At 43.6% G+C, this 22957-nt stretch overlaps 1 protein-coding gene across 2 annotated transcripts in view; it reads left to right on the forward strand.

Annotated features, from left to right (window-relative positions):
* Positions 1 to 22957, forward strand: part of jarid2b (jumonji and AT-rich interaction domain containing 2b) — a 141755-nt gene that overhangs the window by 93691 nt on the left and 25107 nt on the right. For both annotated transcript variants that reach the window (XR_013934070.1, XM_080442469.1), the window contains exons 4-6: positions 243 to 505; positions 14587 to 14814; positions 21575 to 21816. Coding sequence is in view for 1 of the 2 variants with exons in the window: in XM_080442469.1 (XP_080298595.1) it covers positions 243 to 505; positions 14587 to 14814; positions 21575 to 21816 (733 nt within the window). In the remaining variant the exon portion in view is untranslated. The remainder of the gene's footprint in view (positions 1 to 242; positions 506 to 14586; positions 14815 to 21574; positions 21817 to 22957) is intronic.

Genomic DNA, 22957 nt, shown 5'->3' on the forward strand with positions numbered 1-22957 from the left:
GTTGAATGCACTTATTGTAAGTCGCTTTGGATAAAAGCGTCTGCTAAATGACTGTAATGTAATGTAGTCCCCCTCCCTCTACACCAAATCCTTTAGGCGAAAACAGCTGTGTGCTTATGTGCTATTTCCTACGAATGTTCGCTCCAGAATAGGGACACCAGGGTTCAAGTGGTGTGTCGTTATGTCAGATTCACCCCAGCAACATAATATTACAAATATTCATATTCTCTTCTTCCTTTCAGACCGCGGCTCCAGGCCCAGAGGAAGTTCGCCCAGTCCCAGCCCAACTCACCCAGCACCACACCAGTCAAGGTGCCCGACCCGGACGGTGTTGGCGGCAGCCTGCCCGCTGTGCGTGCCTGTCAGTCACTCTCCTCCCTGACCTCCTGCTCCCTGACCTCCTCCCCCCTCGCCGCCACCACCTCCTCTTCGTCCTCGTCTATCCAGGACCTGTCTAGACGCAAACCCAAGACGGAAGACTTCCTCACCTTCCTCTGCCTCAGAGGTACTGTACCACACAGTGTGAACACACAACAGCGGGCATGCCACACAGACACGCACACCGACACACACACACACACACACACACACACACACACACACACACACACACACACACACACACACACACACACACACACACACACACACAGAACCCTTTGGATATAATCTTAAATCCTTTTTAAGGACATTTAAAGACTGTTGCTAGGTGTTTTTTGTTTGGGCCTCTACAAACGTGCACACAGGTAGAGACCTGTACATCTGCCTAAAGGCTGAAATTATCTAGCATGCCATCCACTTTACAACTATCTCTTTAGCATACTACAGTCACCCCTTCTACCAAACACCACACACACTTTATCTTCAATCCCAACTTTATTTCCCTCCGAAGGCCAATTAGTTTTGCAGCATAAACTGCAGCATAAAAACAAATAAACATTATATCACATTAGTAAGAGTAGCAAAGACTCAGCAAGGCTGCATCAATGAATAAGCATAATAGTCTGAACAGCTATAAGAAGAATACAATGATGACAAACATCAACAGAAATCAGGATGAACATCTCGCCTACCTAATCATGATGGGGAAGCCTACCTCCTTTTCTCTGCGTTGAGGAGGGTCATGGCTGTGGGGATGAATGATGTCAAGCTCACAACCCACCTTGTGAGCTTGTAGAACGGCTATTTTTGGTGTGGGACAGCACAAGGCATGAGTGTTTGTGTCTGCTTGTCTTGCCTGAGGGCAATCGGAAGCGGGTGCCAGAGGGTAAGATTGAAACTCCTGATGAAGAGGGTAGGGATTGAAACTCCTGATGTAAAGAGAGTGGGTGCAGTCACACAGGATATCGTTTGCTCTCTTCACAACCTGACTATCCTGTCTTTGATACACTGAGTTGAAGGAATTGTTTTTTTCCACCACTTAAACTAAATTCTCAATGACAGGTCCATGACTTGTTTCATTATCATTCAGGGGACTGACTATAACTTAGTCATCCGCAAACTTCAGGATATATTGGTTCTCAAACTGGCCCTGACAGCCATCTGCATACAGAATATATATATAAAGGAGTGGTGAGAGAACACACCCCTGGGGTGAACTTGTAGGTGAAGAGAGCTCACCTGTCATGCACTCATCAAGTCTCCAACCAGCCAAACTAGAGTCAACACCAAAGTAGTTAGAGAGTTCATAACAGGTGTGGTTGAATAGTGTTGAAAGCTGATGAAAAATCGTCAACCAGCTTGGCATGAGTTTTACTACCCTGTAGGTATTTGAATAAAAGGCTAAGCAAGGTGGTAGTAGTGGCGCACACACACACTCACACACACACAGGCACACAGGCACAGACACGCACACGCACACACGTACACACACAGACATGCAAAGTCAATGCATTCACACGACACAATCTGTACGCGTGTGTGCGCACGTGCAGTAACCAGATGAATCCAGTCTCTGTGTCTGGAGTCTAGCAAGGAGGCTTGTTAGTTATGATCTAAGCTCTGATGGCTGGCCAACGACAATAAAAACCACTGCCAGGACACTGAGAACAGATCCAGGTACAGCCACGAGTTCTACCGGCCCTGTTCATCACTGCAGTCATGTGTTAAGACCTCGTAACTCGTATTTATTTTAAGATTCTTTGTCTTGGCGTTGCTTTTACAGAGACAGGATGGGGCAGAATGACAGGAACCTGGCAGCTGACCCCGAGCTGGGATATGAACCAAGAACATTATGATTATGTGGTCAGAGCATTGGCTGGTTAAGCTGCTCTTCACCTTCATGCCGTCCAAATGAAGAACCCTACTGATTTTGGTGACCCCACGTCCTTATCTCCAGCGCCAACCTTAGGCCGATGCCTCCACTTGCAAAGTAGATGTCTCGAATTCTAACTTAATGGGCAGATTGCCATGAAAGTTGCCGAGTGCATTCATGCTCCCCAGAGGTTGAACCTTAAACTATTTGAGAGACCCCATAACCTGTCCTCCTCCACCCCCAGGCTACATTGTCTAAAATAATCTCAAAACTGATTGGACGGATTGCCACGAAACTCGTCCGTCCAACTCTTTGGTACCAAACAAGCTTTTGGACCATTTTCTCCCAACAACCTTCTGAACCATCCCCATTCATGTGTTTGCGTGTCCTTTGTTGAATATCTCATTCGCCTTTCTCTCAGCACGTTCCTCGTGACCAGATTTAGCCCTCTCTGAAAGACAAAATGCCCCGTTACACATTAATTTGCCATTATCGTTATTAACCTCTGTGCACCCCGTAAAGTAGGCTAAAGACTTGGGATCTGTAGGGGAGTGGCAGCTATACATCGCTATTCTAGAGAGACTACTCCCATTATGGAATGTCATTTTAATCTAATCGGGAGCATTCAGGAGCACATAATTAGAGCTACCTAAAACTGACAAAGGTTTTTGTGGGTAGCTCACACAGGCTAATTATACAATGTCCCATATGCTTTGAAGATGGTTAGAACCGATTATCCCCAGTTGTTGGCTAACTTCAGATAAGATTGTGCCATTTCTGCTAAGCCAACCCCTCATTTGTTCTATTATTAGTACTTGGCATTCCAAGCTCATTTATGGCAACTTATCACAGGGGGTCTGTCACGCAAAAGATTAACGTTTTGTTACGTGTGCCCGGCACATTTCTGATGATGATTAGTTTAGGGAAGGGGTGTCAGTGAATAGTGCTGCTAATGCAAATTTTAGAGCTAGGCTGCAAAGCTAACAGTTGACCACTTTTCCACTGGGCCTTTGCCCTCTGTCTCTCCCTGCTTGACCATTTTATTTATAGACCTAGCGCTCTCGGTCGTGCGTGTGTGTGTGTGTGTGTGTGTGTGTGTACTGTCTGAGTTCATGCTGTGTGGATGATATTTTCCTGTGCATGCTGTTTGTGCTGTGTTTTTCCCCTTGGTCTCTCTTTTGACCCATATGCAGAGAGGAGAGAGAATGTCAGCAGGAGCCTAGAGGGTGTGAGCCTAGAGGGTGTGTGTGTGTGTGTGTGTGTGTGTGTGTGCGCACGTCTGTGTGTGTGTGTGTGTGTGTGTGTGTGTGTGTGTGTGCGCGCGCGCGCACGTCTGCGTGCGCGCATACAAATTCTCACAACAGCGAGACACTGATGTTGATTTGCCTGTCCAGCTTATCTTTCATGAGTGTGTGTGCAAACTACGTGTGTGTGTGAGAGAGAGAGAGAGAGAGAGAGAGAGAGAGTGTGTATATATGTGTGTGTCCACAAGCAACACTGTCCAGGCTAGACACCAGCCTATGAGGACATCCGTTTCAGGCTGTTTGATCTTTTCAAAGAGACTCTGGCCTTTGATATCGCCTGAAAGGCTCAATCCCCTTTAAGTTTGTGATGCACGTCTCTCCGGTGGTCCCTCCACCGCATGCTGTTACCAAAACACAACTGACAGGATCTCTACTTGTATTATCAAAATCTCAAGTTCATTATCTCCTTAATTCCCTTCCTTTTTATATAGTTTGATTTTGACTTATTGGGATCTTTGGAATTCCCTCGTGAAAGCTACGGTGGGGATCAGCAAGGTCTCCGTACGCAATTGTAACCCAAAACCCGATAGATGGTGTTTATTTTACTGGTAGATATTCGAGGTCAAACGTTCAGAGTTCAGACACAAACTCACGCCCGCTATGATATTTGCTTATCTTATCTGGCAAACATTACGCATCCAACCCAAGCCCTTCCATCCATTGCTCATTCTGACAGCTGTATGAAAGCCTTTGAAACACAGAGAAATTAAGAAGATAAAGGTAGCACAAACACAAAAAGTACCAGCAACAGATGTACAGTGGAGCAGGGGACTTGTTTTTCAGGCCAAGGTCCCCTTAGCTGAGAGAGAGATGAATCAGGGACCCCCTACAACATATTGTATAAAATTGCATGTTCTTGTCTTATAGTCTTGCATATTTAAGGGATAGTTCACCCCCAAAATGACTTTTTTCTATCGATTAGTCACCCCATTGAGACTTGAATTCATGGAAATTGTGTTTGTTTTTGTCGCATTCCTAAGCCAATAATTTGATGACCGGTAGCGGTTCCGGTAGGAGACACAAAGAGTCTTAAAAAAAAGTGTTTTTTTGGGGTGAACTATCCCTTTAAGCTTTTTCATAGATTTTATAGATTTTGATTGTTTGTTTGTTTACACATGATCTTTTCTATTAATATGTTAGATTCATGTGCATTTTCAGACATTTAACCGTTTAAACCCTCAATACTTAGTGAACGTGACCTTTGGCTCTGTACTTGGTCTGCTATTTTTCCCCTCTACACCAAATCTCTTCAACGGAAATATTTCCCCTCTACACCAAATCTCTTCAAAGGAAATAGTCTGTCTACAAGCTCACAATGCATTGCAGTGTGACGCGTATTTTCGGCGAATGTACCCCCCAGAATAGTGATGCTAGTGTTCAAGTGGTTAGTGTAAATAAAAATGTCCTATAAAAAAATTATTTGGTGGCCTCCTTGTAGTAACAATGAGGACCCCCCCAGGGGTCCCGGACCCCCTGTTGAAGACCCATGCAGTGGAGTACATGTACAGTGAAACCACAGTGTTGCATTACGCAGGTACAGAGAGAAAGCAACTCAAAAAGTTTTCCACCCTCATGTTGCCCCATCTTCTTCCGTGTCCTACTGGGGTTTGTAATCAGTCATACACTCTTCTGGGATTTCTTTCCCCGAGATAACCAGGCTCCTGGTGGTGGTGATGTTAACTCAACCCAACCCAAGGAGTTATTTTTAATTCCTCCAGGGACGTGGGTGTGTATGCGTGGGTGTGTATAGTTCTGATGCAATGTGGGGGTAACAAGATAACAGAAGTGAAAAACAAGACTGCGGCCTGCTGTATAATATGGGGATGTATGCAAACGCATCCCACCCACGCTGTCTACGGTCCTATGTTTTATTTATTTCACTGCCTCGTCTCTCTCTTTCTCTCTCTCTCTCACACACACACACACACACACACACACACACACACACACACACACACACACACACACACACACACACACACACACACACACACACACACACACACACACACACACACACACACACACACACACACACACACACACACACACACACACACACACACACACACACACTCCTAGCACCGGGTCCAGACCTGTGTTTGTCAGAATGGTGTTTATGTGTGGCCCAGGCCTGTAGTCAGGCTGTTTATATCCATGGAGAAAGCCATTTGGGTGGCAGCCAGACAGTCTGCCTTTCAGCCCTGCCTGGACCAATGCACTAACATCCCTGACAGACAGAGGGCAGCACTGAGAAAGTGGACGGCTAAGAGATTAAAGCGCAGCAATAAAATGTATTGTAGCATTAACCCAAATACATTGTTTCTTGTTTGAAGAGTTTCATTACAAAATGTTTAATACATTTGACATAATTTAAAAGCTACCGTATAATACTGCATGTGTTTGAAATTAAAGTTATTATGGACATAAAAGCTGATTATGGAGGGTTAACTATTGGTATTTGCATAACAGCCAGCTTTTACCAAATGCCATCATCTGTGTTTATATTATGCAATGGATTTCAGGTACCGTTGTCAACTAAATTGGATGTCTTCCATCCTGGAGTCAAAATATTTATTTAATTTAATAAATTTAGGTTGTTTTGAGGAAGCAGACCATGGTTTGTGAGAGACTGTCTTAAAGTAGCTCATTATAACTAAGCTCTGCACTAATATAGGCAGGAATGCACTCCCAAACAGGTACATACACACACACACACACACACACACACACACACACACACACACACACACACACACACACACACACACACACACACACACACACACACACACACACACACACACACACAGTACATAGAAGTGCAGTCAGATGCAGACAGCTAAGTTCTCTCAAAGTAGTGAATGGGTAACTCCATTTTCAGTTTTAATTGTGTTATATAAGCCTAATTTCCAGAAGTGTGTGTGTGTGTGTGCGCGCGTGTAAGGTTGTTCACCTCGCCTGCCTGCCAGCCCCAGCTCGGTGCCTCTCCGCTGGGTTCAGTGAGGCAAGGATCTCTGCTCTGCTTACATAACCTCCCAGCTCTGACCCAGTGAACCCAACCCATAACAAACACAGATAACACACACAGGTTCTAGGGATATACAGTACTGTATTTACACAACAACAACAGTTAATTTCGATGAATGATCGAACGTTTTCCTTTCCGGTGTTTCCACCGGTCATTCAGGCCTCTGTGATTTTTTAGTGTATAATTCGGGTCTTTGTGATGGTGACGCTTGCTGAAAATAACAGGTATTCAAAGGAAAATCTGTTACGTTCGAGTGACACCGTCGTGTGATGCAGTATAAATTAAGACCTTGAGTTAATTATCATACACTGGCCGGTGTGTATCAGTACAGCAGATGATAATCCGAACAAGATGGTTAGATGAAGAAATAGCCTCCAGAGACAGTTCTTGAGTTGAACCAGGTTTTGTGATTGCTGTTTGATTAAAGGCTCTACAAGCAACGACTGCAACATTTGGCTCTGGTTTTGTACAGTACACTGCGGTTGTTAGTACAACGCTCTGGTTTTGTACTGTACACTATGGTTGGAAGTATGATGCTCTGGTGTGTTACTGTACACTATGGTTGGAACTTGAAGTATGATGCTCTGGTGTGTTACTGTACACCAGCGCTACTCAACCCGCGGCCCGCGGGCCGCATGCGGCCCGAACGCAGCGTCTTGGCGGCCCCCTCATGGTCAAAAGCACAGGATAAAAATGTACATTTCCGTTCAAATATATGGGTTGCTAAAACATTTTTCAAAAACAAACAGACAGACATACATACAGGTGCGTCAATTGTTACAGGTATAATGCATAGTTTTCTATGCATTTCGGGTTTTTGGGGGGGTTTGACCCCCACATTTTTCCGGCCGCGCGGCTTTGCCGCGCGCCCAGGATAGGTGTCCCTTATTTCAATCTCTGGGAGTTGGCAACCCTAACCTTGCCATACCTTAGCTTTTGCTGAACTGATGCCACTGGACATACACACAAAATAAACTGGTACAGTGAAAAGAATATGATGTCAAAATGTACATTTTCTTGTGTGTTACAAAATTGAAAAATCCAAAATAGGACCGTCATTTTTATGGCGGCCCCTTGGACTTTTGGTATTTTGCTGAGTGGCCCCTGAGCCATCTTAAGTTGAGTAGCCCTGCTGTACACTATGGTTGGAAGTATGATGCTCTGGTGTGTTACTGTACACTATGGTTGGAAGTACGATGCTTGGTTTGTTGCTGTATGGTGTGGTTGGTAGTATGATGCTGTGATGAATAGAGCTTGACCGATGCGACATTTTCTGGTTCAATTCCCACTGAAAGTTCTGAGATCACCCATAAGAAGTTCTTATTGACGTAATTTTTTTGTTATAATACCCTATCCGAACTAGTTCGGAAGTTGGACGGTAAGCATGTAGCCCCCTTTATTTGTCTGGCTCTATGATGAACACAGGACCATGTTAGGTTAATGATTTCACCGACAATCAGAGATTTCAATGACAATCGGAGACATAATCCCTAATCCTCTGTCGTCTTCTTTCAAGATATCTCACTGCTGCCCCCCCCCCCCACACACACACACACACATATCCACATTATGCTCATGCACTCTCTCACCCTGACCATTTTTCACTCTCTCTCTCCTTTTCTCCTCTGTCTCTAAAGACCGTTGAAGACTTTAGCAGAGCTGTAGTTGTAGTAAATTACAGATGACACACTTTTTCCCACGTCACGGAGCTTTGCATTTGTCCAACTCGTCACTCGAGTGACCCCCCCCCCCCCCCCCCCCAAGAATAAAGAAGCATGTCCCCATGTTCCCTGCTAGCAAGCGCGTGTGTGTGTCTATGTCTCCATGTCCCCACGGCAGCAAAACCCACTTGATTGACTGTTTAAATTGTCCTCATTGTTTCAGTTCCAGTTAAGGGGACAAAGGAGGGCTAGGTGGAGAATGGAGGGTTTGTAATTACGTTTTCCCCCAGAGCCCCGTTAAAAATGACAATCCTAATAGACTCTTTCAGACCTAATTATGATTTGTCTGCGGTCGGGAGTGAAGCGGATGAAAAGCTGGTGGAATTGGGGGATTGGGCCGAAGCCCGGTCGCAGATCTTGGGAGAAGGCCTGGGTTGCATTTTCTGTGTGTGTGTGTGTGTGCACGCGTGCGTGTGTGAAGAGCTGACAGACTTGGCGTCTCTGTGCCAGGGATGGGAGGATCCCGCAGGGCGCCCCCATCGATTGACGCCATCGTAAATCTTCTACCCCAAAAGTATCAGCAGCACTCATGCAGACAGGACGCTAATGGCCAGTACGGGACTGACTGTCTTGTCTGTTTGTCTGTCTACTAGGGTCCTGTCTGTCTTGTCTCTCACTCACAGACTGTCTGTCTGTATGTCCCCCCCTCTCTCTCTCTCTCTCTCACCTCCCCCCCGCCCCTATTGAAACAGTGTATACTTAATCTCCTGTTTCTCTCTCTCTCAGGCACTCGTACACACATGTGTGTGTGTGTGTGCACACACACACACAAGCACACCACTGTTCTTGTCATCTTTTTCTCTCGATCTTCGTATATATATTCTTTCTCTTCAAATGCCTGTAAACCTTAATTTATATCATCCCTGTGTACACGTTTCTTCATAACGCTTCACATGCACGTGCACACCCCCCATGATGCCCCTGGGTACCCTTTAGGTCTGCTAGCCATTGACCTCCTGACCCCGGTTGAGGGCGGTAAATTACAGCTATTTAGCTAATGAAGCGAGTCATTAGCAGCTGATTGAACCCGTGTGTGTTTGTTTGTTCTGAGAGAGTTACTCTCGCTCTGTCACCAAGATGAATGAGGTATGTACCAGGCTGTGTGTGGGGGACCCCGTGTTTGTGTGTGTTTGTGTGTGTGCGAGAGAGAGATTGTCACCCAGATCTAGGCCTAAGCTTGTTAAATGCATAATAATTGGTGCTTTGCTATAAAGTGCATTGTGGTGTTTACCTGAGTCACCTGGGACAGACACAGAACATACAGTATAACATACAATTCCTTCAGCAAAGCTTTGAGTAGTCTTTTAAATTCAGGTTTTTATGCTGTTTGGCGTGTCTACCATTTAACATCTCTGCCAACGAATGTAAACTCAAGTCCTCTATTGTAACTTAATATACTAAAGAGGGTAGCGACGGATCTCCTCACTCAACCTCTCCTTCAACAGAGCATCCATTTATCTCTTGAAGTGCATGTGCAGTCACAAAATTCTGGGGACGAAATTTGTGTCACGCGGACCCTAGTGGACCCTCGTGGCTATGCAGGCGCGGAAAGTATAATTTGTACCCGAGTGTTGCTCACTATATCATGTGAGAGTGGATCATGTGTTTTAATGTGGGAGGCAGCAGTTCTAACAATGTACTTTACAACAAGAGGTACTTCTATGTCTGCTAACGTTTTAGTGTAGAGCCACTGTCACCGCCATTGTTAGCAGGGAAAGCCTAGGCTTAGTCAGCGGATCATCCAAGTATCAAGTGTACAGTGGACGCACGCACACGCTTACGCGCACACACACACACTTAGTGTGCAGTCAGAGTGAAACTTGTGCGTGCGTGCGTGCGTGCGTGCGTGCGTGCGTGCGTGCGTGCGTGCGTGCGTGCGTGCGTGCGTGCGTGCGTGCGAGTCACATAGCTCAGATATCTCCTCTAATTGTAGACAGAATGCTTGTAACTGTAACCAAAGGCAGTCCCATTGTTCAACCCATATCTGCCTCAGAATAGACCACTTCATTCCCAGTGATGAGCTAGCTGGCTCTCAGTGCCCACAACGCATCACACTGCAACACGATGCGTTGTGAGCTTCTAGATCTGCTCATTTCGATGCGTGACACAACTAAGTATAGATCGGATGTATTGTGATTTGTTCCATTCATTATGCTTCTAAATTTTAGCCTTTTCAGATTCAAAAAATGAATAATAAAAAAGTAATACAAGATAATAATAATCACAATTATAAAATAATATTGTCTTTTTTCAGGACTACCACGAGTTTGATTAAGAGAATCTCAGTCTATACATTATATAAAACATCACCTCTTAAGTTAATAATTTGATTCACCAATTCTAGTTTCATCCTATTAAGCATTAAGTCACTCCTTGTGGCTGAATACAGGTCAGCTGAATTTAGACATTATATATTCAGTCTGAAATGCCTAGAATAATATTACAGTAGACATATGATCATGCATTTCTCCACGGTAATGTCCTTTAATAGTGTCTATTGAATTCTAATAAAACCTGCAGCAGTTGCCAATGCCCTGCAATTGATTTACTCATAAAAGCCTCATAATTTCATAAAATCCACTGTTTCCTAGTCATAAACATTCTTATTGAGTCGAAACCATGAGAGCTTTACCCTAACACGGTACACAGTGCGCATACACAGTAAGTCACAGTCAACAGTTACATATGACGTATGGCATAAACCATAAAAGTCAAAACGCATAAAAGAAGCACTTTGTTTATCTATAATTCTCAGGACTGTCTCCTGGTCCTCGAGTAACTCCAGTCCAGATATATTATGAACAAATGCACAAAATGGTGTTTGACGCTGTGCTGTTGCTGTGCACAGTAAAATCCCCAGTGTTCATTTAGCACTGATGGTAAACATAGACCCAAATGAACCCTTAAGAGTACATTTTTACACTCTCAAGAGTTAAATGAACACATTTTACATTGTAGCATTTTACTTTTAGCCAAATTCGGATTCTCTCTATTTTGCCTCACTCGCATCATTGCCTTGCGTTATAGACCCTCCGCTGAGGAAGGACGCGAGGATGGAGGAATTGATTGGGTTTGATTTGACAAATGGGAACGTCCTTGCTCACTGAAGCATTATTCTGGCGCAACGTCTATTACTTATGACATGTTACACAGCTGGATCACTAGTAAAAAATAACGGCTCATATAGCTTGTTACACTTCTGGCTATTAATCAATAAAAAAATGCAATGTTTACATAATTAAAATACTAGCAGAATGTTCCGTTGGCACTACAGTATATCATCCCTTTGTAGTCCACAAGGGCGAAGCCTTTTAGATCCCATCTCCTGGACAGCTTAGTCTGCAGCCCATCGCCTGAAGAGATGGTCAGCTGCAGTATCCAAGCATCCATGACAGCTGTCACAGGCTGCAGAGGGCTGTTTATGTATCTATGTATGTGTGTGTACTAGAGATGCGCGGATCGCGGTTTTAGCCGCGGTTGCCGCAGTTAACCGCAGTTTGGGTGGATTTGGGTCAATCAAATATAATATTGAATTAATATTCGATAAACCGCGGGTGAAAAAATTTGGGAATTACATTAATGATATCAATCTATAGGCCTATTATAGCTTTTAAAAAGCACGAAATCTCGCCGTGCGTGCGTTTGTAGTATTTTAATATTACGTCATTTTACATCAGGCACAAATTAGCCGCCTACTGCACGTTACCGGCAAGGGGTCTTGTACCGGCTGCAGCCAGTGTTGCCATATTTTGCGAGAGAAATAAGTAGCAAGGTCTATGAAAACAAGCCCAAAACAAGCGCCAAATTACCCCAAAAGCCGCTTATAAAACGCAGACATGGCAACAAAGCAAGTTGAAAGCGAAAGTAAAATAAATGAAGCTTCAAGCTCCGTCTTGTCGTTACCATAGATATGGATTGTATACAGTCACTACATCGCGACAGACAGTGGTGAGTAACATTGTTGAAAACTAACGTCAGGAAAATAATAATAATTTGATGCGGTTGGTGCGGATCTAGAAATAGGATGGTATAATTAACCGCGGTTGGATGGCGGGTGGATAATGAACATGTATATGCGGATTCGGGTGACGATAAACCCTATCCGCGCATCTCTAGTATGTACCAAGTATAGTCTACAGTAATGTCTCATCTACTGTAGGCTCTCTCTCTTGCTCTCGCTCTCTCTCTCTATTACTCATGCACACAGGCCCACAATATATCTGTCTGGTACAAACTCATGCTTTTTTGATGATGAAGGGAGCAGTGTGGGTAAATTGCCTTATAGTTGTGCATCCTGTATGTTAACACAGAGAGAGAGTACATCAATGACAGGGGCAGGGGGTTCTTTATCTTGCGGAACGGTTAAAGACTGTAACAATAAAATCACAGAAGATATACTACATTAAACGGTGAATTAATGAGCTGTAAGGATTTTATACACACAACACAGACTAGTTTCTGTGTGGTTTCTCTCGTGAGTCGTGGCACAGATCGGTATGTCGCTAAAGTGTTGACTCTGGTTTCACTGTTGTTTCTGTTGTGGCCTGCTCAAATATAATGCAGCCGAGTGAAGGGGATCGGGGGACACCTTCCCCGGGTGAGTTATGATTTACTGCATCTGTGTATATAGTTTTATATTTCAATCCAAACATGTTCCTGCCGGCTCCCGCTGCACTTTGCACACTCTCTGTCTGTCTGTCTGTCTGTCCGTCTTTGTCTTTCAGAGCCAACTGTTTTCACACTGATTTATGAGTGAAACATTATGAGATTGAAGAAAAGTTTTGGGGGTTTACAAACCTCCTATGGGATTGTGTGTGCGCGTGGGACTGTGGGTGTGTATTTACATGTCTGCACTTAACTGAGTTTACATTATTGGCTGCCCATCATAAAAACACTACGCACTCTCACACTGCACATACTGAAGTAGACTTTCCAGTGATGACAAGAGAAGAGATAGGGTGATGACAGAGAGAGACAGACGCATAGCTGAAGAGAGAGAGTGAAGTAAGGCAGTTTTCTGCTCAGCTGCAGAGGAAGATTGACTGTAATCCCGTTTGGAAGAATGAAAGTGACAGATTTGAAGTTGGGATTATCTTTGCAGAGAGGCAGACAGAACCCGTGGCTTCTTAAAGCCCTTCTGTCACGAAACGGCACATTTTATGGGCTGTATCTCAATTACAACTGTCAACATCGGGCCACTCTGCTGGAAATCGTGGAATGGGGTTGTGTGTTGTGTCCGCCACGCACCGCGAAAGGGCTGAAACATTAAACCAGATTTTGACGTTCGCCGCCGTTGCATGGCGGAATTAGCCGATCTGTGTCGAATATGACTGGTCAAAGTGTCCTTGAGCAAGACACTTAACCCCTAACTGCTTTGTGCCCCGCTGTGGGCAGCGATCAACTGGGTTGAGTTGAAACCGAATTTCCCCCACGGGGGCAAGTAGATCAGTATTATTTAGGCCTGTCCCCGACTAAGGATTTGTTTAGTCGACTCTAATTGGCGACTAATTGCCAATAGTCGACTGGCAGTCGACTAATAAAAAATTATTATTATTATTTTATTTTTTTTGGGGCCAAAATACATTTTATTTCTAAGGGCCAAGTCTACACAGTTTGTTTTGTCTCCAGCAGAGTTTCTAGTGTCTCTATCTCTCTCTGGAAGAGGTTGCACATGAACTCTGCAGCCGCACTGAGGCGCTCCAACACAAACAATACCAATACAAAGACGAGGAATAAGAAGAATAAAGTGGAAGTTACGTGTGGTTGCAGGTGTAGACTTGGCCAAAAAACAATTTAAAACATTTTTGGCCCTTTCTGTATTTATTATGTATACTGTGTGAATGGTGCGGAAAAGGCCTTTAAAGTGACACATTCTTTGCTTCCTATTTTTGTGTGCATGCATGTACTGCATCTGCACAGGTGTGCATTTACAGTAGACTTTTTCTTTTTAATTCTCTCTGTCCAAAGAGTCAATAGGCCACCAGCTGGGTTAATAAGTGATGAAATTCAATCAGTATCACCATCATCACCTGGAGTCCTGGAGACGGTTCTATTTTTACATCGTATTTCACCCGTGTCATGTTGGCATTGATGAATAAGCCCTGCACTATCATGAATGAAAAATGACATATATATAATGGCATATTAATATAATAACATGTTCCTCCTACATCCGTCTGGCTCTACAGCTGCTTTAAAGGATTAGGAGAATAATGCTTCCCTCTTAATAGAGGATAACTTGTCTCTCTCTCTCTCTCTCTCTCCCCCTCCCTCCAGGTTCTTCAGCCCTGCCCAGTAACATGGCCTACTTCGGCAGCTCCCAGGAGGAGGAGGACCTGGCTGAGGACGGTGAGCAGGAGGAGGCGGAGGTGCAGGGAGGGGGAGGTGCTCACCTCCTCCACAGCGGAGGAAGCAGCAGCAGCCAGATCACAGCATCTTCATCCTCCTGCCACTCCACCCCCCGCAAGGGCAAACCTCCCCCACGACACCCCCTCAATGGACACGGTGAGGACGCAGTCTTCTTTTGCTGTCCTTTCCTCTCCTTTAATTTTCCTCTCCTCTTCATTCTTTCTTTCTTTACTCCCTTACTTCACTCTATCCTGATCACTCACTCGCTTCCTCGTGGACGTTAGGTGAGAAAGGAGGTACTGTAGCCATAGAGACGGAAAGAAACAGACACGGCATGACGACAAGCATCCATCTTTGGAGAATGACAAGGACAGAAGAATAGATGGAAGAATGAGGCAGACAAAGTCAAGTGGGCCGAACAATCCCTGCAAATCGCTCAAGTGTGCTTTCCAGTCTGCTTTCCACAGCAGACACGGGACGAGTCACATGGGACTACAGCACTTCCACCCCAATTAGCATTTGGTTTTCTAAGCCCTAACAAGGTGTTTAAGCGTGTACTGCAACAGCTGTCCACATGTGCCTTACGCACATCACATTTAGTGGTGGTGGGCATACATACATACATATATACATACAGTACATAAACCTCTGATAAATGCACATACACACACATAAAAGTGTGTCCAATATGGATGACGTTCATATTTCATTTAATTTCAACATTTATTTAATTCTTGGGAAACGCACTGAGGGCTGAGACCCTCTTTTCCAGCAGTGCCGAGATTACAAGTCGAGAGAAAAAATATGAAAAGAAAAATAAAGAATAAATAAAATAACATGATTAAATGAAAATTCACACATTGAGTGCCAAAAACGGCCTTCATCATTTCAATTTCAATTTCAATTTTAGAAAAACATTTTTTCCTTCACAGCACCAGGAGATATCATTTTTCGCAGATTTAGACTCCTATCCACTTCCTGGTTAACTTATTACTTTAAAAGCCTGTATCTCGGCTCCTGTGTACCTTTTTTTCTTACTATGTATTTTTGACTATTTTCAGCTGGCTGCAACTATGGAACGGATTACAGAACGTTTTTTTTTTCTTTCTTTTTTTCCGATTCTACGAGACCCCCTGTGTGTAATGAGGGGATCACCGTGAGGACGGTGATCACGGAAAATATTTTGTGACTACTTGAAAAAGGTACAAAAATTGTTAAAAATGCTGGCACTGGCTGTACCCTGTTTTAAAAACCTCTGGTACTCAATGTGTTAAAACAGGTACAATTTAGATTGACCAAAGTTGATATATCCGACTGAAAGCGACGAGAACAAGAGAGCTGTACTTAAAGGGATATTTTTGTATTTTATTTTATTTAATCTTTTTATTATATTTTATTTTTTTAATTTTCCAAAAAATTATTAAAAATAAATGAAAACAGTAATTGTAGGGCCTCACGTAGGACGAAGGACAATATCAGTCACCAGAACCAAGGACGGGTGTTTCCGATGAATCTAACATGTTTAAAATGGAAGATTGAAGTTACAATGGGTTTGTATAGGAAGGGGGTGTGTCTGATAAAATTCATATCAAATATGTAAATACTGAATCAAGCAACTAAAAAACGTTCCGGGGTGCTCCCAAAAGTCTTGAGTAGACGATAAAATGACCCAATTGTTTTTTAAAGTGAAATATCCCTTTAAGCAAACCCTGTAAGGTGTTCCAAGTATGCGGGGCACAACACTTGAAAGCAGACTTTCCAAACTCATTGGAGACACGCCGAATCTTAAGCATCAAACAGTCCTGAGAGCACGTATGATAGGCACTAGTTTTCCACTCCTAAATGAGAATTTAAATAAGAGGGTAAACTCCCAATTAAAACTTGAATAAATAAAAACCAATGCTGATCTCTCCTAGTCGCAAGGGAGGGCCAACCAACCTTATTATACTGTATGCAGTGATGGGTGTTATAGCTGTCGCCTGTTATGAATCTGAGGGCAGAGTGATAAACTGAGTCCAAGTTTTTAAGTGTGTTAGTTGATGCATTTCTGCATTTAATGTCCTCATAGTCCAAAGCAGAGAGTAACAGTGCCTCAATTAGCCTCTTTCTAGTGAGCCATGGAAAGCAGGATGTATTACGCCAAAAAGAAAAACCTTAAAGAAGGCTGTGCGGGCCGCTACGTGTCTGTTATCCCAGTTTTTAACAAATTAAATTATGAAATGGCCACATCATCAAAGGCTTTTTAACTTTTTTTCACCAGAAGATTGCCTTGTTTTTTTTCCTTTTGTTTGTTTTTCCTTTGTTGGTAGGGGACGTTTTCCCCTAGCAACAGTCCCCTACCAACTTTTTCAGTCCCCTACCAAAGAGCACCTTTCGCTACACTTTTTTTGAACCAGACCCTTTCTATTTTTCTATGGATGACGTTGCAGTTCCCCACTGCTCCTAATAGTTAGGATGGGTCAAAGAGGATGGATTTCCACCACAAGGATCAATAAAGAATAACTTATTTTTTTCTATCAATTACTCAACCCGAGATGCTTTGAATCCATGGAGAAATGTTGTTTTGGTCACATTGCTTTGCAGTGAATGAAGAATTAAAAGACTACGGGTCCAAGATTAAGTACGGCAAAACTATATCAACTCTCACAGTATAATCCATGTGTCATGTATCCATTTGTAAACTCAGTACTTAAAAAGCACCACATTTTACGAGGGTACGACTGGATACATGACACTTGGTTTACACTATGTGAGAGTTGTGTTGGAGTTTATAAACAGATTTTTGCTATAGTTTTTCTGATGTTGGTTTTGTACCCCTAATTTCTTCAATTCATCAAGTAGTTTTTTCGTTTTGGATTCTTCATTCACCGTGATTGAATGCGATTAAAAACAAATTCTTCATGACTTCAAGGTCATTTTGAGGGTGAAGTGTTCTTTTAACTTAATTACACCCACACACACCACAAATGTAACAATGAGTTAGATTGGTGAATACATTCTGTGTAATACTTAATTTATTATCTTGTACGACGGTGTTGGGCTTGTAGATCAGCAATGTTTGGTGTGCAACACTGTCGTGCAATGAAATATAAATCAGGCTTAAGTTGTAAGTATTTAAGTCTATCCAGTATTTGGAGAGTAGTCTGTCCCATAATGCCGTCCTTATGTCTAAAGGCTGATCTGACATCCTGTGAATAGCTGAGGAATGCGTTCGTTCGTCAGGCTCTATCCATCTTCTGTTCTCAGACCTGCACTTCTATAAACAGCATCTGAGACAGCTTTTTAATTCCGAGTCTAGTCAGCAGAATAAGTTCCACTACACACACACACACACACACACACACACACACACACACACACACACACACACACACACACACACACACACACACACACACACACACACACACACACACACACACACACACACACACACACACACACACACACACACCGTAGCCTCGGTGACACCTGATCCTTCCGGCCAGGCGTTCCCCCATGAAATGAGGACGGGAGCTGAGGTTTCCACACTCAGCTCCCTCGTTCCTCTCCCACAGTCGGTAGGATCGCTAGAAAGGTTCAAAAGGTGAACGGTTTGCTCAGCTCTTTCATCGCTCGCTCCGTGACGAGAGCGAGAGAGATTCCTGAGCGGTGAACCTTGGAGAACCCGGTGCACTGCTTTTGTGTTGGTCACAGAGGCAGTCAGTGTACACACACACACACACACACACACACACACACACACACACACACACACACACACACACACACACACACACACACACACACACACACACACACACAGAGCACTATACGCAGCATGCAGTGCAAGGGCTTTGAGTGCGATCAGGTGTATCACGTGCACACGACCAGCATTACTTCCTGTCTCCTGCAGCTAGCCGCTCACACAGTGATATGCTTCTGTACATAAATAGATAAGACCGAAATAAGGAGATATTCTTTGTAGTGGACTATATAGATGAGAGAGTTACAGATAACTTTAACACATAGGCACTCTCTATATCACACACACGCACAATGTGCACAGAGTGTGAGTGATATAGCTGGCCTGGTTGGGGCCATTTATTCAGCATTGATTCAGTTTTGAAAGAGGGTTTGTGCTGTGCTGGCCTGGCTCTCGTACACATGCATACTCGCACACAGAACATTCTGTGGTATTAGGATTGGTGTCAAATGTGACACTTTAATACGCTGTGTGGGCCAGTCGCCTACTGGAACAGAGTTATACAAGCTCCTGAGGAGAAGGAGGGAGGAGGGGTGGTGAGAGAGAGCGAGACGAGGGGAGCAAAGCCAGGAGAGAGAAGACAACACAGAAAGGAGGCAAATGTTTAAGAAAAGAAATGGGAAGACAGAAAGTCAGATGAAAGGTTAAGAGAATTAAAGGGCTCTTTCTCCCTCCCATATCCCCCCCCCATCTATCTCTTCCAATATTTTTCTTTCTTCCCCATGTCTCGATCTCTTCCTCTCTCTCTTGCCCATCTCTAAATCTCACTCACATCTCTCTTTGTCACTCCCTCCCCCCATCTCTCTCTCTCTCTCTCTCTCTGGATCTCAGCCACGTACAATGTTGACATAGCTAAATTAAACAGCTTTTATTGGGCACAGCTTCTTGCTTAGCTCACTTTTTAAACCGCCAGGACTTCTCTCTCATTTCTCACTGAGCAAGAGACCTGCAATTCTATCCATTTCACACACAGACACACAGACACACAGACACACACACACACACACACACACACACACACACACACACACACACACACACACACACACACACACACACACACACACACACACACACACACACACACACACACACACACACACCCATGGGCTTTGCAGACATAAATGCACACTGATGCACTAAAAAACCCTCTCTCTTCCAGAGCCACTGCTCTTCAGAATTTTTCAAAATATTTCAAACATTTCCAAATTTCCTTTAAAAATGTAAAAAATAACAAGCTCACATCGTGACGCGTTGTGAGCTTGTAGTTAGACTATTTTAGGTATTTACATAGAGTGTAAGTGGTTAAGATCCTATGCAGCAAAAGTGTTAGCCTCATAAAAGCTAGAGGTGTGTGAGTGTTTTGCACACAACTGGCACAGTGCAGCGTCAGGCCTCAGGGGTTGAGACAGTCTATATTCATTTTGAACAGGGTTCATTGACATTTTTAGCATAAAGCCGTCTTCATACGCACCTTAAATCATGCATATTTTACTGATTGGTAGCTATACGTTAGCCAAAAGCCTGTCGCTTCAATGTTTGTACGGCGTTTTCCGTTCCACAGCTGCGGTCTAGCGCAGCAGTTTGTGAAGCTATTTTGTGCTACGGAGGGGTGGGGGGAGGAGGGTGCTTTTGAGACATTAATGTTCTCATATTGGCATTGGCGCGGGCACACAGTAGCCTGAAAAAGCACAGTATATATGACGTATGGATGGAATCTATGCCTGATGGGAAGCTACAGTACACAGTACTGTGTTTTATTGCACAGACTAGTATGTCGTTTTATTAGTTTAAGAGTTATACCTCTGGGTCACGTGCATGGTTTATGGTTGGCTGTACAGTAGGTGAGTGACACTTAGCGCAAATATACTGTATCTTTATGACATGCTTGTTTCCAGGCAGTTATCGTACAGTGTATGCTATTATCATACACACACACACACACATTGTATATTTGTACATGCACAGAACATTTCAAAGCCTTACATATTCCTGTGTGAGCTGTATGTTCTTAATTACTTAAAGTTGCAGTCCGGAACTTATCTTAATGAATAAAACATTGTTGTATTTAATCGGTATGGTAGAGTATGTTAATACAATATACGACTATCACATTTGTAGTGGTTGGAGGTAGAGTTGTTCCAATACCGATACCAGCATCGGAAAAGCTGCACGATACTGCCTAAAATGCTGGTATTGGTATCGGCGAGTATGCCAGTCTATGCCATTCCGATACCACCTAATTATCACATGATTTACAGACCTGTAAGGGTCCATTTGGACCCCACTTTGAGGACCACTGTCCGAGATGTGTTTAAATTACACACTGATCTGTGCGCAATACGCAAGTTATGGGTGTCTGGAAGGAAAACATTTTATTTGTACGTCTCTAGTTGGATGTGATCTCTCTACTCTTCAGTTGAGAAATGTAGACCCTGCTATCAGGTAGGACACCTGGTTGACAGGTCGTACTGCCGGAAGCTCATAAGTGCAACATCTCCCCGGGCCAAGAATTCCATCTTCAAGAGCGTTAGAAATTAGGTCTCTCAGGGAGACCAGAGTTTGGATCCTTAGTAGGACATAGAAGTTATGGTTTGCAGCTTTCATTTTATAATTATTTTATAAATCTTTTGAAGATTTTTTGCATATAATGGCATGCCCAAAATAGGGATGCCAGGTTGGAAGTGGTTAACAAAGGCGATCGTGTTCTCCCGTGCTCCAGACTTAGCGCTGTACAAACGCACTGGCTCTTTCACAGGCCTGCATTAACATGATTGGCGTCTAAAAATGATCCTCTCATCTAAAATGTGGATGATTTGTTGACTGGTAAAGCAAAACCACTGTATAAAACTTAGGTACTTAGTCTGTTTTTAAAACCATTGTACCATCACATAGTGATACTAAGCCAGTTCCTATTCAACCCCACAGATAAACAGACCACACACACACACAACTGCAGCCAAGGAAACCATTTCTTCCCACATTTTGAATTGTATAAACATTATTTTGTAACTTTAAAATGTATTAATATACAAACCCCACAGTCAGCTGGTGTTTATTATACAGCTGGGATGTATAATAATGAAACCGATATGGGGTCGGCCTTTATTATCCCTCCTCACTGCTCAATGGCAACAAACTGACTCCTCTCCTCTCTGCTCTCCTCTCCAGTGTTCAACGGCCACGGTAAGGCAGGGACCAGAGAGAGCCCGCGGCCCAAGGCAGGAAGTTACGGCAGGGACCCGCCCGCTCCGCCTCCACCGCCTCCCCCTCCTCCCCCCCTCCTGAGGGAGCGCAGCGAGAGAGCGGAGGCACGGGAGTTGGCCCGGGAGCAGCAGGCTGCAGCCAGCGGCCGAAGCCCGACCGCCAACGGACTGCCACCCAGGAGGGCTGCAGAGGAGCTACGCAAGCAGGTACGGCATCGAACCCCCGTCGCCAGGCACACAGTACACCACACGTTCCCTGCATGCCTTGCAATGCACTCCATACTTTTTGCGTCTGTCATTGTCCGTCTTGTCTGTCTGTCGATCCGCAGCTAATCTTGCAAACTGATCAAGAAACCCACATCCTACATTACTAAATGTATAAAAATATATCACAAAATGTGTATAGACATTTTGAGAAAATATACTTTGAGAGGTCAACTACACATATCTACGGTATATTGTGGACAAAATGTGCTTTCATATTTTTTGCTTATTTCAAAACATGGACGTCAAATATATTTGAATTATTTATTTTCTAATGTCTCTGGTAGGAGTCTGTCTTTTTCTGTGTTCTGTCTTCTTTTTCTTTTTGTGTCTCTAGCCTTTCTTCTTTCCAAATGACAAACTGTCTTGCCATTGTCTGTGTCAAGGGGTCTCTCTCTCGCTCTCATATATGATGTGTTGTATAGTTGTGTTTTATTATATCTATGATGTATTGTAGATGTGTTGTTAGCTGTTGTGTCACAGTCTTTATAAGCTCTAGTCTACAGTATGTCACGTTCTTCATACACGCTCCTCCTCTTTCCTACTTTTCATTTAGCTTTTGGCACCCAGCGGGATTCACTCATTCAAACTTGCTCTTTCTCTCATGTTCTTTCTTTCTAACACTTTTAATCTCTTATAACATTTTTTTGTCTATTACTCCCTCTCTCTCTTCTCTCTCTCCTCTCGCTCTTCCTCTTTCGCTCCGTCAAACAGAAAGATCTTAACAACATGGCTCCAGTCATTTGGCAGGATTAACGCTTTTTTGTTCCCTTTAGCCTGAACAGTGTGTATTAAGTGTGCGTGTGATAAGGGGACACACACACACACACACACACACACACACACACACACACACACACACACACACACACACACACACACACACACACACACACACACACACTGTGAAAACACAGACTAAGCCATATTAAAGGTTAAGTGATTACATACTGTAGCTGTAAGACAAGCCAGAGGTTATATGAGTAAAACCGAAGGGCTCGGCCATTATCATAATTCAATACATAATAATTCAATTCTCTTCAATTCAGCAGGGGCTTATTTAAAATGACTGTGTACTGAAACC

Source organism: Gymnoscopelus braueri (genome assembly GCF_963280865.1).
Source record: "Gymnoscopelus braueri genome assembly, chromosome: 11".
In the NCBI taxonomy this organism is placed as follows: domain Eukaryota; kingdom Metazoa; phylum Chordata; class Actinopteri; order Myctophiformes; family Myctophidae; genus Gymnoscopelus; species Gymnoscopelus braueri.